General features: G+C 41.3%; 2 protein-coding genes and 1 long non-coding RNA gene across 6 annotated transcripts; 1 reads left to right on the top strand and 2 right to left on the bottom strand.

Annotated features, from left to right (window-relative positions):
- The first annotated feature begins 2,268 nt into the window (after positions 1-2,268).
- cnpy2 (canopy FGF signaling regulator 2) lies at positions 2,269-4,626 on the top strand. 3 transcript variants are annotated; one of them, XM_030729576.1, is made up of 6 exons: positions 2,269-2,406; positions 2,614-2,717; positions 2,798-2,913; positions 3,001-3,198; positions 3,331-3,427; positions 3,523-4,626. In XM_030729576.1, exons 2-6 carry the CDS (start codon positions 2,618-2,620, stop codon positions 3,564-3,566), a joined length of 555 nt encoding a protein of 184 aa, XP_030585436.1. In that variant the 5' UTR covers positions 2,269-2,406; positions 2,614-2,617; the 3' UTR covers positions 3,567-4,626. The 3 variants fall into 3 exon arrangements, with proteins under 3 accessions (XP_030585436.1, XP_030585435.1, XP_030585434.1); XM_030729575.1 differs by having other exon boundaries at positions 2,289-2,406; positions 2,611-2,717; XM_030729574.1 differs by lacking the exon at positions 2,269-2,406 and having other exon boundaries at positions 2,597-2,717.
- A 5,311-nt stretch (positions 4,627-9,937) lies between these two features.
- On the bottom strand, positions 9,938-10,677 carry LOC115779782 (uncharacterized). The gene is made up of 3 exons (XR_004019940.1): positions 10,614-10,677; positions 10,412-10,528; positions 9,938-10,087 (listed from the first exon to the last, which is right to left on the bottom strand). It is a non-coding gene; the product is annotated as an uncharacterized LOC115779782 (long non-coding RNA).
- A 2,017-nt stretch (positions 10,678-12,694) lies between these two features.
- LOC115780708 (EEF1A lysine methyltransferase 3) lies at positions 12,695-14,266 on the bottom strand. Of its 2 annotated transcripts, none has more exons than XM_030730062.1 (3): positions 14,055-14,266; positions 13,848-13,959; positions 12,695-13,192 (listed from the first exon to the last, which is right to left on the bottom strand). In XM_030730062.1, the coding sequence occupies exons 1-3, from the start codon at positions 14,226-14,228 to the stop codon at positions 12,795-12,797; spliced, it is 684 nt and encodes a 227-aa protein (XP_030585922.1). In that variant the 5' UTR covers positions 14,229-14,266; the 3' UTR covers positions 12,695-12,794. The 2 variants fall into 2 exon arrangements, with proteins under 2 accessions (XP_030585922.1, XP_030585923.1); XM_030730063.1 differs by having other exon boundaries at positions 14,115-14,266.
- Positions 14,267-15,708: the final 1,442 nt, after the last annotated feature.

The following is a 15,708-nucleotide window of genomic DNA, read 5'->3' as shown; positions in this document are numbered from 1 at the left end:
GTCAGCTGGTGTTGGATTTTTTTTTTTTCTGGTTTCACATCAAAGCAAAACTGCTGCTGGACTATATTGTAATTTATTTCTGGTGTTCTGAAACCTGCCATCTGTATTTTTTTTTTTGGGGGGTGGGGGGGGTTGCTTTTGTTAAATAAAAAATAGAATTTATGTCAGTTTTCTGTCTTTTTTTTCAGTTAATGACACAAAAAAGAAATTCGTCTTTGGACTGTGTGTTGTGAGTCTGTTTAACTTGTTACTCTGCATCCCTCATAACCTTTTCTGTGTTGCTCTTCTGTGTTGTTGTATTATTTTTGCACAACAGTGACAAGTGTGAATTTAGTTCAGATTAATAGCGGCAGAATTTAAACGTGACCATTAATCAGAGGTTATAATCGAAACTTTAATAATCACCTAAGGGAAAGTTTTTGAATTTGCAAATGTAGTAGCAATATACTGAGAGAGTATTACTAGTAAAAATCACAAGTGTTTATTGATTGTGTGTTTTTGTAAAAGTTTCTTATAGTTTGCTGTCTCCAAAGAGTAAAAGTGATACACACCACAAACTTGTACAAGTTTGTTTGTGACTTGATAACTTAGATGTAGTAGCTATATAAAATACATATTTAAGCTCCCCATTGGAAAAAAGTGGGCACTCCCTGGCCTCTTTATTTGGTATGCCTTTCTGGTACTGGGTTTGACTGGATTTTTCCTTCAGAACATCCTTAATTCTTCGTGGCTCTGATTCAGCAAAGTGCTGAAAAGATTTTGGTCCATATTGACATGATAACGTCACACAGTTGCTGCTGATTTGTTATGATGCCGTGATGTGAATCTCCTGTTCTGCCCCATCCCTATTTGGATTGCTCTATTGCATTGAAATCTGATGACTGTGAGGGCCATTTGAGTACAGTGAACTCACTGTTCAAGAAGATGATCTGAGCTTTGTGACATGGTGCATTATCCTTCTGGAAGCTGCCATTAGAGGATGGGTACACTGTGGCCATAAAGGGTTGGACATGGTCAGCAACACTATTCAGGTAGGCTGTGGTGTTTAAATGATGCTCGGTTGCTACTAAGGGGTCCAAAGTGTGCCAAGAAAGTATCTCCCACACCATTACACCGCCAGCAGGGTGAAACACTGATACAAGGCAGGATGGATCAATGCTGTCATGTTGTTCACACCATATTTTGACTCTATCATCTGAATGTTGAAGTAGAAATTGAGACTCATCAGACCAGGCAATGTTTTTCCAATCTTTAATTGTCCAATTTTGGTTAGACCGTGTGAATTGTACTCTGTTTCCTGTTCTTAGTTAACAGGAGTGGCCCCTGGTGTGGACTGCTGCTGCTGTAGACCATCTGCTTCAAGGTTTGATGTGCTGACCATTCTCTGTAAGCCCTATGTGGGAAAAATACAAACCAGCCCATCTGGCATGCTTAAAGTCACTTAAAACATCTTTCTTCCCCATTCTACAAGCCTAAATGCACTGAGTTGCTGCCATGTGACTGGTTGATTAGATAATTGTGTTAAAACCAGTTGACCAGGTGTATCTAATAAAGTGGCCAGAGAGTGTATATTTGCCTACAGGTGTGCTTGCTTTTTAAAGCCTCTTTTAACCCACAATGCAAGTTGTTGTATGCAGATTATTTCCCTTTGATGAGTCAGTATAATCACTTTTTAAGGGTTTTACTTAAAATAACTGTCTGAAATATAAGCTAACTACACAATTATTAATTTTAAACAGTTTTTACTTCACTTTTCAAGTTCCCTTTTTTTCAGTATTATAATAAGTTGAGATTATTTTCCTGTCTCACTCACTGCAAACATGCCTTGAATCTACCAAAAATGCTTTTTATCATGAAGGCCGGTGTTGTGTCAGAAAGTGATTTCCAGAATTTAACAAAAATTATTGCCTTTACTTAAACTGATATAAATTAGTTGTTGGCATATAATCTGTCAAACATGTCTCACATGAATAATATAGAGTCATTTTGAGCCAGAAACAGAAGCAGAACAAAGCAGAAGCTGCAATCAGTTTTTGGCAAAGTGACTTTTTTAGATCCTTTATTTATTTAAAAAAAAAAATTATATATATATATATATATATATATATATATATATATATATATATATATATATATATATATATTGACTACAGTCTATTTGCCATTATGAGAAAACATGTTAGACCAAAGAAAACCCCATAGAAACATCTAAAATCACTTCTTGGCACAGCACCGACTGCAGAGCGGAGAGCCGCTGGGAACTTCCCGCCCACGTGGGGGCGCTGTCCGAGCCGTCTCCAGCTCCACGTCCCCCCGCAGCGGCCCGGTTGCTACGTCACCACATTTCACCGAATACGATGCAACAGCGTGGAAAAGCATAAAGGTGGTCTTCTCAACGGCGACAGAGTAAGTTGAATGAAAAGTTGAATAAACTAGATTTCTGTGTCTGTGTGTGTGTCCCGGCTGCTGAGCTCGAGAGGTTTTTGTAGCAAACGGTGGCTGAGAGGCTTCCGGCTGACTTTCTGCTAACTTGAATGGGTTTTTTTTTGTTTTGTTTTTTGGCCGGGTGATGTGTCAGTCCGTGTGATGCTGAAAAATGTGTGTGTTTAGCAGCAAAATGAGGGAAGCTGCTCTCCTGCTCACTCCGTGGGTGGTTGTGTGTCTCCTCCTGAGCTCCAGCCAGGCGGCCAGACAGGGACAGGACCTCAGATGTGGAGGTAAGTGACGGCTTCAACGCACAGTCTCGACCACGCACAAAGGCGAGTCCTAATCCGTGTCTGCCCCCTCCTCCCCTCAGCCTGCAGGGCTCTGGTCGACGAGATGGAGTGGGCCATCTCCCAGATAGACCCGAAGAAAATGATCCAGACGGGATCCTTCAGGATCAATCCAGATGGCAGCCAGTCCATCAGAGAGGTACGCAGTGACTGTGAAGGTCCCTATTCTTGGTGATAAGTGTTAGTTTCAGTGGGTTGGCATTAAAATGAACTTTGACACCGCCAGGTTCCCCTGGCACGCTCAGAAGGAAACCTCCTGGAACTGATGGAGAGCATATGCGAGAGGATGGAGGACTACGGCGAGCACGCAGATTCCTCCACAGACAGGAAATCTTACATCAGGATCAAGTCTCGGAGCGGGGAGGCCATGGACCTGTCGGAGGCCAGGCTGGATTCGCGGGTCACGGCCAGCTTGAAGTTTGCAGTGAGTACAGTTTTTCTGTGCGGACCTCCAGCGCTACCCAAGGAGGAGCACAGAACAACAACGAATGCCAAAATGATGCGATTTGCACTGTAAATTGTGCGGAGAGTAAGTGTTTGTTTTCTTTTTGTTCAGTGTGAAACTATAGTGGAACATCACGAGGATGAAATCATTGAATTCTTCGCTCATGAAACAGATAATGTTAAAGACAAACTGTGCAGCAAAAGGACAGGTAGGTTGTGCCTGAACACTTCAGACTGCACTTTCTTTTCCACAAGAGAGCTGTGAATTCATAGTTTGTTTTTTTCTGTGCTGTGTGCCCTGCAGACCTCTGTGACCACGCTCTAACAGTGCCCCACGATGAGCTTTGATATCCTCTCGGCATACCTGCTGTCTCTCCTCAACTGAAATGGAGATTTTGGGTGCTTTAAAGTTTTCAGTTGCCACTTATCACCTGTTTATGTCAGGGCAGTGGGACAAGATGTATAAAAATCCTTCTGTTTAAAAAAAAAAAAACAACAACTAGCAAAACAAAAAGCATTACTCCTGTGATCATGGAGACTGCAAGGACCACTCTGCCATTTTTTTTTGGCCATATCTCATTTTATTTGATCACTTGTTTACATACTGTAATTTATTACACGTCTGTCCGTCCTCTAAAAACTCTTCTAGGCTCTTCCCTGGATAAACCTGAAACTGTGAAACTGGAAAACTGAATTTGGACTTTCCTATAGATACAAAATTCATTCAGAGATGTGGCTAAATTTGGTCAGGTGGTCCTCAAGCCCTTATTCAATGGAAAAGCTCTCTCCTAAAGGCAAATCAAAGTGAGGATGGTCTCCTTTTATTCACAATGAATGAACATTGTTAAAAATAGAGTGAGATGTATGCACACACCTATCCTGTGCATTCATTTACTGCTTGATTTCCAGTGACCTAAAGTGACTTTAAAACACTCCCCTTGGTAAATAAACTGCCTGCGTCTTCCCATAGTTTTTTCAGCCTGGCTAAACTCTCTCACATGCTGATAGAGCAGAAAAATTATCCTCATATTTCAGAACTTAAACCCAGAAGCATAAAAATAAAAAGGTCTCGTCTCAGTGCACAAATTTTCATGCACATTAAACTTCTTCACTCGATATTTCACATCACCTTAGAGTAAGCACTACCAAGACCAGCTGCAGTTTAATTGAGAATGAGAATCAAGATTATAGCAAAGTTTAGGTTTCTTGGCACTGTAATAAAACTGACCACCTGTATAACCCCCACTAGAGTGTGCTGTAGTCAGCAGTATGAGTACACCAATGCTGTACTGCTGCAGTACAAAGATCAGGAACTATTTTTGGTGTCATTATGTGAAAATGAATTTGCTGTCTTGTGATCATTCTCCTCAAATGTTTTTTTTAAATATAAACTTTGTACATTTTCTGAGTCTGTTTTGTCTTTTTTTTTTCCTTTACATCAGCAGCACTATCATCCTTTCATTTCTGTCAGAACATCAATTCAAACATCTACTTTGTGTTTGAACTGAATATGCCAATGGGAAGGATAATCCTACACAACAATGGGCTTTAATTTTGCCCTGGAATTTTGATTTTATTAATATCTGTTTGACAGTATGTAAGCCACATATAATTTGAGCTTTAATAGCCTTGCAATTTAGGAACACACAATAACTATAAAATCAGTTACAAAGTGAGTGAGTGTGAGTAATGGATCACTGACAAAAAAGAAAATGCACTGAATAAGAATAAAAGCTACTTTCGGCCGCTTCCTCATTCACAAGGGGTCACCACAACATGCAGCTCCACATTTTATTTGACATATTTACATCGGATGCCATCGGATTTCCTGATGAAACCCCAAAGGGATTTGTGTCCTGAGTTTGAACCGGGGATCTTTGTGTAAACCACCAAAAAACAAGAATATTTAGCAGTTACGTGGTTAAAAAATGGCTCCTGTTTCGAATATGACCGAGAAAAAAGAATCTTTTTGAAAGATTTTATTACCTCAAAAATTGGGTAATCACCAGGTCCATTTAGTAGCTGTTTTAGAGGTTTTATTCACGTTACACAAGCTTCCTTAACAAGTGGAGTTTGTCTAGTTGTCATATAAATGTAGTAGTTAGAAATAAAACGTTTTTTGTAACTCTAGAAAGTTTTTTTTCTCCCATTGCATAAAGGAAAAGTTCTTGATCCTTTCCCAGGTCTTCCTTTAAATACCTCCAATGTTTTACATGCAGTACACACTGGATACACACCAGTTACTTTATTTTTGCCAGAAAATCACTCACTTAAATCACACGAAATATTACAGTCTTTAATTCTGTTTTCATTATCTCACAACTGCATAAAGCCATCTTTAGAAATAGAAACAAATGTGCAGAAAAAGTACAACAAAATGTGCTGTTCCTTTACAGGAAAGGTATTGTAAAATAGCCGAAATAAGGGATCTCTGTAACAGTGGCCCTTCTTGTTCCTCAGCCACTGAAAATAAAATCTCAGCCCCTGAAATAAACACCAAAAAGTAAATTAAAAAAACCTGCCTCTGAAAATGTCTACCGTAGACTGTTCTTGAGGAAATGACTTTCACTCACGGTCGTGGAAAGTAAAGATTTAGCTTGTTAAATGTTTAACTCACTGGACCTGCTCCTTGTTTAATATGTTGCTTTATAGATTTGCTTCATGTCAGACCTCTTTAATCTCAACCCTTCATGGTATCCGAGACCACAGCAACCTCACAGTCTACCTCAGTTTCCATGATCTCCACTGGACACTCCAAACTCAAGCAAGGCTCGTTTGTATCTATCTCATCTTGCTCCTCTTCCCCTTCCTCACCAGGAGCATCATGCTTTACTTCACTAGAGTAACATAACTCTGCTTCAGCTGTCTTAAACATGTCCCTCTCCTCAGTTTTGTTTTCTGTCTCTGCATCACGCACTATTCCCTCAGCCTCATTTTCATCTGCTCCAATAACAGTGTCCCCAGAACCATGGCTGCTGGTGGTACTGCTGCAAGACAGTGTGTCTTCCTCATCATGTCCTCTTGGCTCTTTATGATCCTGCTGGATGCCTTCCACCTCTGCACACTCCTTTGAAACCTTGTGTTGCTCAGCTTCATCAAACACGACCTTTTCAGTTGTGTCTAGTGCCACCTTTTCACCGATGTTCTCTGGATCCCACAGCTCAGTCACCTCTTCCTCTTCGTTCTCTGAGTCAGGTGCTGTATGTTTCCTAATGCGATTTACCACATCCCGCAGGGACTTTGGATAAGGTTGTGCTAGTTTGTGTGCATCAAATTGGAGAAAGTCAGGGGAAAGAGTCAGGTTTTCCTCTTCATAAGGAGGAGTAGAGCTGGGAGGTGGGACTGGGAGTGATTCAGTGAAAGAGGAAGGTGAGCCCTCCAGGGAAAGTGAAGGAGGGAGAGTTTCCCGGATGCCAGCAGCAGTGTCAGGTTGTAGGGGTGAAGGACAGACTGAGTCTGTGTCCAAAAGAGAAACACACTCACACTGAAATGGTGGCTGTGGAGGAGATGGAAGCTGAGGGACTGAGAGCTCATCTAAAGGTGACTGAGACACCTCACAGTCTGTGGCTGAGGGAGGAGAAGAATTAAATGGATCAATCTGTGGCTCAGTGTCCTGCAAAATTTCGATCTCTAAATGATTTTGAGAGTCTGGGGCACTGTTTTTGCATATTGTCTGTTCCCAAAGGTGTACAGGAAGCTCCTCTGGGTTTTTTTGTAATATGTCTTCAGTCATGTGACTCTCTTTAATATAAAAAGCGTCTTCGTCTTTGCCACAATCAAGTTGTTGAAAAATCTTAACTTCTGTTTGACCTGCATTGTCCTCATTTTCTTCGTCTAGTTCAGATGGCTCTGCTGGAAGGCCTTTTTCAGGTTTTTCTCCAGTGACATCGCTCTCTTTTAAGCACATAACAGCCTCTGTTTGCACACTTTCAAGATCTTGCTGCAAAATGTTGACATTGTTTTGTTCCAAAGGCCTGATTGATTCCTCATTAGTGCCATTAGTTTGTTGCTCATCATCAACGTGGGCAGTGTCATCCAGTTGACCACATTCATGTTGCTGCTGTGACAACACCTCCTCTGTCATATCCATAGCAAGAGGCTTATTCCTGAGCTCACTTTGAGTTACATGTAATGTTTCTGCCTCTTCATCCTCTTCCTCAGTGCCAGACACTGCTTCAGCTGTTTGTTCAGTTAAATCAAGAGGAGGAGGAGGACTTGGGGAATCATCTGCATGGGGAGTGGATGCTGGGGAAGACTCAGGAGATTGAGGGGAAAGAAAAGTTGGCTGCTGGTGCATGGAAGAACAGGATGAAATTTCAGGATGAAGTGTAAGTGTAGCCAACTCAGGTTCAGGGTCTTCCTCTGAGATATTTGAGGGAGAAGGAAGATCAGAAGGTAAAGGTGAAGGTGAAGAAGAATTAGAGAGCTCAGGAGGCTGAGAATAATTCTCATGGTCATCTTCCTGATCATGTTCACTTGTAACTTTCTCATCAGTGGATTCAAGCAGAGGATCCTCAGTCTTTTCAGTTTCACTTGAAGTTTTGTTATCTGTATCGAGTGGGATGTTGGTGCCATTCGCTTCATACCTATCTGATACTTGGTCCTGAGATCCTACAAAGTCATCACCATTTTCACTTGTCACCTGATCTCTGGAGTCATCGTGGTCTTTTAAACACACGCCATCCTTGGTTTGGAGATCCTCTAAGTGGTTTTGAGATGGTTCATTCCCTGCTGTGTTCTCTGGAGTTTGTTTCATTGCATCATGAATCTCTGCTTTAATTGGAGAAGGTTCACCCTCCTCATCTGGCTCATGCACAGGCGACGCAACGAATGACGTGACATCTTTAGGTTCAGTGATGCGGTCATGTAGAGGGATCCCTAGTATTCTTTCTGCACGCTCCTCTAAGGTTTCTCTTTCAGAAATGTGAGACGACAGTAAGCAGGAAAGAGAGATTTCACTTTCTTGTTTGTGTTCCTCTTTCTCCAAAAGTCTTGAGTCCAAATCAGTCTCGGGACTTTCATTATTGTGTGAGTGGGCGTCTTCTGTGCTCTGATTGGTCGTGACATTTTGATTCAGCTGATAGTTTAGTTCAGGAGAAGTAACTCTTTGAGGATCAAGCGGACTCTCTTCAGCAAGTGCTGCGGGGCCTAAATAGTGAACATGCTCTTTTGTAGGTGATGGAATTTGTTCCATTTTGACAACAACGCAGGTTGTGTCAATAACCAGCAGACCTTCACTGTCCTTAGTGTCCTCCTGGATGTCCAGCCTCCTTTCTTCAGTATCTCCTGGAGGACTGCTTACATGAACACAGTCATCTGACTGTTCTTCCTCACTGTTTCCTTTCAGATAGCGTGTGGATGGACTCTCAGTTTCAGCCCTGCTTGTGAAACTAGGCTCCCTCCATAAAGGATATTTTACTGACACTGGCTGTCTGCAAATATCATTTGCATTTTCGTTTTGGGGGGGAACAACATCTGCCTCTGCTTTGTTTACTAGATTATCTTCAAGCATCTTCTTCTCTGTGCAGGGTGGCGTCACCTGTTTTCTCTCCTCAGTGTTATCTGACTGCTCTGTGAGAATTGGGCATCTGAAGTCCACTTCGTCTGCAAGCTTTTTATCAATCTCGCCTGTGGCCCCCAGAGGCTTAGAAGCCTCTCCCGTGTCTCTGTGTTGAATGTTTGTTTTGGAGGTGCAGACGGGCAGAGATGGGGTCTCGGTGGGGCCAGCTATTCGAGACACCAGGCAGAATATTGTCATCCCACCTGTCTTTTTGCTTAGTCTGAACTTCCTTCCTTCAATGACCTTTGAGGAGGTTTCCTTGTTTATTTCTGAATTCTGACCCAATTGTGGATGTTGCAGAGGCAGCATGCCGTCATGTTGTGTGTGTGTCTGCTGGACAGTGATGGGACAGACCGCCTGTAAAGCATCTGCTTCAGATCTTTGGTGTTTTAATCCTTCAGGCTTTGGACAGCTTTTATTTTCACCTGGATTTGTCAGTTCTTCTTTCTCTCCCTTCCTCTTATCTTGCAAAGCTACAGACACATCCTGCTTACTGAGTGTGGGCTGTAAGCAGTAGTTTTGCTTCTTGGTATCCTGCTCCCAGCTGGTGTCACTGCTGTGTGTTACAGGTGAAATTTTATGTGGGCTGTTGTAGGGAGGAGGAGCGATATAGCCAGGAGGTTGGCTGAAAAGCTTCCTTTGGTAACTTGCATTTTCCTTTATGTCTAGCATGTTGCTTGTGTCAGGGGCAGGAGCTTGTGAGGGATAGTAGGTTGGAGCTTGCTGTCTGCCTCCTCTATCCCACAGTCCAGATTCTCTGATGTTTGCAGGTGGTCGAACATGTTGCAGTGCTGGAACTTGGGGATCTGTACCTATCCTGCTGGTCTCCACCAGACCCTGAGAGGCTCCCCTTAACTCTGCTTCTATACGCCTCCTTCTTGGCAGTGAATGACTGTAGCGAGCCGCCCAGGCCTCCAGCTCTCGGTAGCTGCTGTCATTCCTCTTGGCAGAAACTTCTCTGTTGTAGCGGACAGGGCTACAGGGGTCCCACCTCCTCTGCCACCCCTCCCTCAGAAATCCTCTCTCATGATCCCTCACAGCTCGGTGGGCTGCTTTCCACTCTCTCTCTCTGGCTTCTTGCAGCTGGTACTCTCCCAGATCCTGGTGATGCTGAGTATGGCGTCCCAGAATGAAAGGGAAGTGGGAAGAAGCAGGGGAGGCGAGCTCTGGGTCTGTCCAGTTGGTGTACTCCTGTAGAGCTCCTGCTGTTCTTGATCCTGGTGCAGTCCAGTAAGTGGACCCCCTGCTTTGATCCTGCTGCTCACCATAGTACAGTGAATAATGGGTTGGCTGATGTCTGTCATGATAGCTGGGAGTATAATAGTGGAGAAATGTGAACAAATTTAACTGAGGTTATATAATTTCATGGGTCACAATTAATTTTTATCTGTATGCTTACATTGAATAGATAACACAGAACCTTTAACAGAATTATATGGAACAATTTTTACAGCTTTTCAGAGCATTTTGCAGAGTGATGAAGTTAGTGGAGAGTTGCATAATCTTGCAGAGAGCAGGGAAAGCAAATACATTTTGTCACCCAGTAGTTATCATTTTGTGCAGCTCAAATATAAATTTGCCAAACAAGCACTGATAAATCCAAATATTTTTATTTTCATAGCATCCAACTCACTTGTGTGCACAGTTTCTCCCAGGAACGGTACCATATCTGGAGTACAGATGGGACTGTCCCTGATTCTCAGGCCAGAACTCCATCATTTGGTCTCATACACAGATCTGAAGCATGAAACTAAAAAAAGAACAATACTTAAAGTATTTCATGCATGTTCTCACATTGCCTTCAATGACAGGATAAAAAGCATGTAAACACATACCTTCAGCTGCTACTTTGAAATTCTTTTCCTTGCTGCTCATGAGGTGACAAGAGGTCTAATGAAGTCCAAACAGGACCACTAGTTTTAAGAGGACAGTGGTTTCCCTCCCACTCTTCTAGCACACACACACACACACACACACACACACACACACACACACACACACACACACACACACACGCACGCACGCACACACGTTAACTCTGTTGCCACTGAAAGCCCATCCTCCTCTCATCCAGCCAACATGTAGCTAAAATACCACTGAGGAGGTTTTTAATCAGTTGCTTTAGAAAAACTTTAGAAAAAAGTGAAGGCAAAATGTGAGTCAGAGTTTTCTAAAGTGTGTTTTAGTGTATTTAACTAACATGCATTTGGGCGTAAAGCTAGAATGATGCCTTGTAAAATGCAATGTTCTTGCTTTGGAAACTTAATACAAATGTTAGTTTAAAACACATTTAATATTTACTGGTATTAACAGTGACTGATAACGGTGGACAATTTGGCTCTGAATGCAGATTGCCTGTTTTCTTATCTGTCTCTAAATCATCGCTTTCATGCAACATGCAGTTTTCTTGCAACAGCCAATATCAACAAAACCCAGTTATGTGCACAGTTGCATGGGAGGGGCCCGGCGTGATGGCGAGCAGACTCTGCATGGAGATAGGGATCTGTTGTTTTGTCGGCTGAATTGTAGCAGAGGGAGGGATGGGCAGCCGCTGGGTCGTCTCCCTTTCTTTGAAACTCTCCAGCGTAACAAACAGGCTTTCCTTTCCTGAACAGAAAGTCTGTACATCAGCAGAGCGCTGCAGAGAGGGGATGAAGGACGCACAGACAGCAGGCTGTGGGAAGGGCGAGCTTTTGGTGTTGTCAATATAGCTTGGAGTGAGTTTTGTTGGGTTTTATAGAACTCAATAAAACAAATATTGTATTCATCATCCTACCATACATGAAATGTGGATGTTTCCATGCCCATTTAAGAGCTGCTTCATTGCAGAGAAGAATTTAAGGTCCGACACAAACAAAGATTAGTTAAAAAAAAATAAAAACACTGGAACATTTACTGAAAATGGTTTGGCTCCTGGTGGATGATTTATAATTTTGACTTTTTTTTTTAAATATAAAATTATACAGAACACATCTCGCATTGGATGTCACTCCTGTCAGCTAAGAACAGGAAACTGAGGCTGCGATTGACTCGCCAAAATTTAACAATAGAAGGTTTGATGAGTCTTAATTCCTGCTGCAACATTCAGATGGTAGGGTCAGAATTTGGTGTAAACAACATAAAAACGCGGATCCATCCTGCCCTATGTCAGTGGTTTAGACTTCTGGTATAATGTGTGAAGGATATTTTCTTAGCCAACTCTGGGCCTTTAAGTACCAGCTAAGCATTATTCAAACACCACAGCCTACATGAGTGCTGTTGCTGACCAAGTCCATCCCTTTATGACCACAGTCTTGATCTTCTCATGTCTACTTACAGCAGGATAACGCACCATGCCAGAAAGTTCAAATCATTTCAAACTTGAAAATGAGTTCACTGCACTCAAATGGCCTCCACAGTCACCAGATCTCAATCCAACTGAGCACCTTTGGGATGTGATGAAAGAGATTTGTATCATGGATGTGCAGCTGATAAATCTGCAGCATCTGTGTGATGCTGTCATGTCAATATGGCCCAGAATCAGTTCTATATTCTATATGAAATGTTCTAGACAGTTCTGAAGGCATAAATAAGGTCCAACCAATATGAGTTGTTTAGAAATAATTTGGGTGGAACAGCTCAGGAAACGGATGGAGGTTAAATGGAAAAGCAGAGCCCAGTGACTGAATTTCCCATCTTATTAACAAAACATAAGGCTCATTTATATAAAATCATACTAAGTATTTCATTTCATAAACTGTATTCATACTGTGTCTCTAGGTCTGTGGTTTCATGTCAGTGGTTCCCTTAAAATTCTGGTTTTCATTTTTCTTCCCCCAAATCTCAAAAATCTCTTAAGACACATTTTGAATACATGTGCTTTTAATTTAAGACAAATGAATATAAATACATTTATATTTAATTAAAAATTCCTCAGCTGTATATGTGATCAATTTGCAGGATCTGATACTGTAAATAAGTTAAATAACAGACATATAAATATATAAATAAATCTACTGTTTCTAAAAGACCTGTTGTCACTGGTTTGTTTTTAAAGACGCCCTGTAGATATTATTGTTTTGTTTGTCATCTTGGTACACAAGCTCCACGTTGAATCTGCTTGGTAGATACTCCTCATAGAAAGCTGCAGTCCCATGCTCTTTTCGCATTTTGGATGAGAGATACGCCGGGGCTCCTTTGCCGCACAGATGAGCTAAAGTCTCCACTAGCAGGGGGTAAGTCTCTGGGAGGTAAATTATATCAGCACAGAGCACCAGATCCCAGTCAGAGGAGAAGTTCATGTGATCCTCACCCCAGGACAGAGGGAGGACAGTGGGAGGGAGAGAAGGCCAGCCGCCAGAAGGCTTGTTAGCAGAGACATTGGCCTCAAGCTGTGGAAGAGCCAAAGGAAGGTCTGTGAGAGTCACCTCTGCACCTGAAAGAAGAGATATGGTCAGATCTCATGATCAGACTCTCAGCTTAAGATCACAGAACATTAAAGACACGAACACATATGGAACAACCAATTGCAAAATTTTTTTTTTTAACTAAATGACTTAAAGATTAGTATTGTATTATTTGTTGGACTCTTGCTGTTCTGCTCTTATTAAGAAGCAGATCCTGCTGCTGCTGCTGTTGCATTGGTGAATTGTTTCAATCATCTGCATTGTGAAGCTTTGTGCCTTCAAACAATGTGCAACTGAGACCATTACCATTCATAAATACAGAATTTGAACTTGACATTCAGGTGGGCAAGTTTTAAGAGTTGTTTATTCTGTTCTCTACAGCAGAGATATCTCTTTCTCACTCTCTCTCATTTCTTTTCTCTTCCATCTTGTTTTACACAGTAGATGATACTCATTTTATATATATATATATATATATATATATATATATATATATATATATATATATATATACTGTTTCAGGACCATGTGGTCCTGAAACAGCTGCACATGTGTAGTGGTATAAGGTTACATTGAGCCACATGGAGAGGAGAGTCCCAAGTAAGAAAAATACCACTTCCGGAAGCTTCAAGACATCGTATTTAATATTAATTACATGTGTTATTTACAAACAAACTAACGTACCCAAGCGAGCTGCCACAATACCGACCACACCGGTGCCTGCTCCCAGCTCTATAAGCCGCTTTCCTCTCAGCTCCACGGACTGATCCTCCAAGTAACGGCACAGGTGTAACGCCTGGGCACACACATACACAAAGAGATACATCACTACACAAAGTCTAACCTTACTAAGATCGTCTAAAAATCAGTGAGTGCCTTTCCGCTCCTTACAGCCTCCCAGACCGGCGCAGCCACGCCGAGGTCGGCACCGAACAGCTGTTTGATCCGCACCTCCTCTCCCATCAGCGTGTACACAGACTCCAGAGAAAATGTCTCAGTAAACAGGTTGTCATCTACGGGGAACGGGTCGTCTTCATCCTCGGTATGAGACATGCTTCTTTGCATAGATACTCACCTGTGTACATATCTGTGGAGTACCAAAAACCGGATGTACTCGAGGGGGCAGCTGCATTTAACTTCCGGTCAAGTAATAACTTGTGAATATTTTTGTCATAGACACTATAAAATATGCTTTTTAAAAATGTTTTATTTGTAACGTTAAATATATATATTTTTTAAATTGTAACTTTTTAATTTTTATTTATCTGGGGTCTCGGGCTCTTAGTTTTAGCCAGCCAAATTAATCAAATGATCAAAATCACTGGCCTCATGTAAAGCTATGACGTGCATCCAACAATTATTTAGATTATCAATTTATTCTTCCTTTTTTTTCTTTTCTTTAGGGGTTGCCACAGCAGATCATCTCCCTCAGCATCCTCTTCTGTCACATCAACCCTCTGCATGTCCTCCTTCACTACATCCATGAATCTTCACTGTGGTCACTTTTCCTCCGGCCTGGCAGCTCCATATTCAACATCTTTTGTCTAATATATCCCTCCTCTGCACACGTCCAAACCATCTCAACCTTGTCTTTCAAACCTGAGCTGTCCCTCTGATGTATTAATTTCTAATCCTTCCTCTCCTAATTACTCCCATTGAAAATCTTAACATCTCCAGCTCAGCCTCTTGTCTTTTTTGCCAGTAGCACCGTTTCCAAACTACTCATCATAGCAGGTTTCACTATCATTTTGTAAGCCTTCCCTTTCTCTCTTGCTGTCACAAATAAAACAAAATGAGTGTAAATACTTTGAGCATTTTTGCTTGAAAATTACTTAAATGATTAATCCATTAAAATAGTTGATTAAACAGCAACCTCCCTCTCTAATGTGTCACTTCTAAAGCTTTTGGGTCATTCCATATCTATATTATATTAAGGCAGAAGGAATCATGACTTGATTAATCTGGTATAAAAATGAAAAAGGAGAACTGCTGTATAATTTTTGCCCATCCAAATATCCCACATGGTGATACGACCCTTAAAGGTTTACCCAAAAAGCAGTTTTCTCCAGTGAATATTTAAAAAACAGGTAAAATATCCAGGATATCAGTAACCCCCCATTCCTCTACATCATCGACATTAAATTGGTGCATTTTTGCTACTGAAGCTATAATATATGTCAAGATATTGATGCTCAGAATTAGCTCTAGAATAAAATCTAAAAGTTCAACAGCAAAAATTAGATTTTGGCTTTGAACTGTGATACTTGGAGTGGTAGGAAATTTTATTTGTATGCAGTTTTTAAATAGAGTTTAGATATTTTTTCAGCCCTGAAAATTTCAGAGTTAAAAAAAAATGCTGGAAAAACTAAGGCTGTTTATTAAAAAGCACTAAATGTCAAACCCATCCACAGGTACTTTGAGGGTGTTCAACTCTGGAAAATGTGAAGGTAAATTTTTTTTGAATGGCTTCATTAAATATGCTAAATTTATTTTTAAAAAGAAAAGAAAAAAGGATGTCAGACAAGAGGCACTCACTGATTTTTCA

This window comes from Archocentrus centrarchus, chromosome 5, assembly GCF_007364275.1.
Source record: "Archocentrus centrarchus isolate MPI-CPG fArcCen1 chromosome 5, fArcCen1, whole genome shotgun sequence".
Taxonomy (NCBI): Eukaryota; Metazoa; Chordata; class Actinopteri; order Cichliformes; family Cichlidae; genus Archocentrus; species Archocentrus centrarchus.
This window is presented reverse-complemented; position numbering and strand designations above follow the sequence as displayed.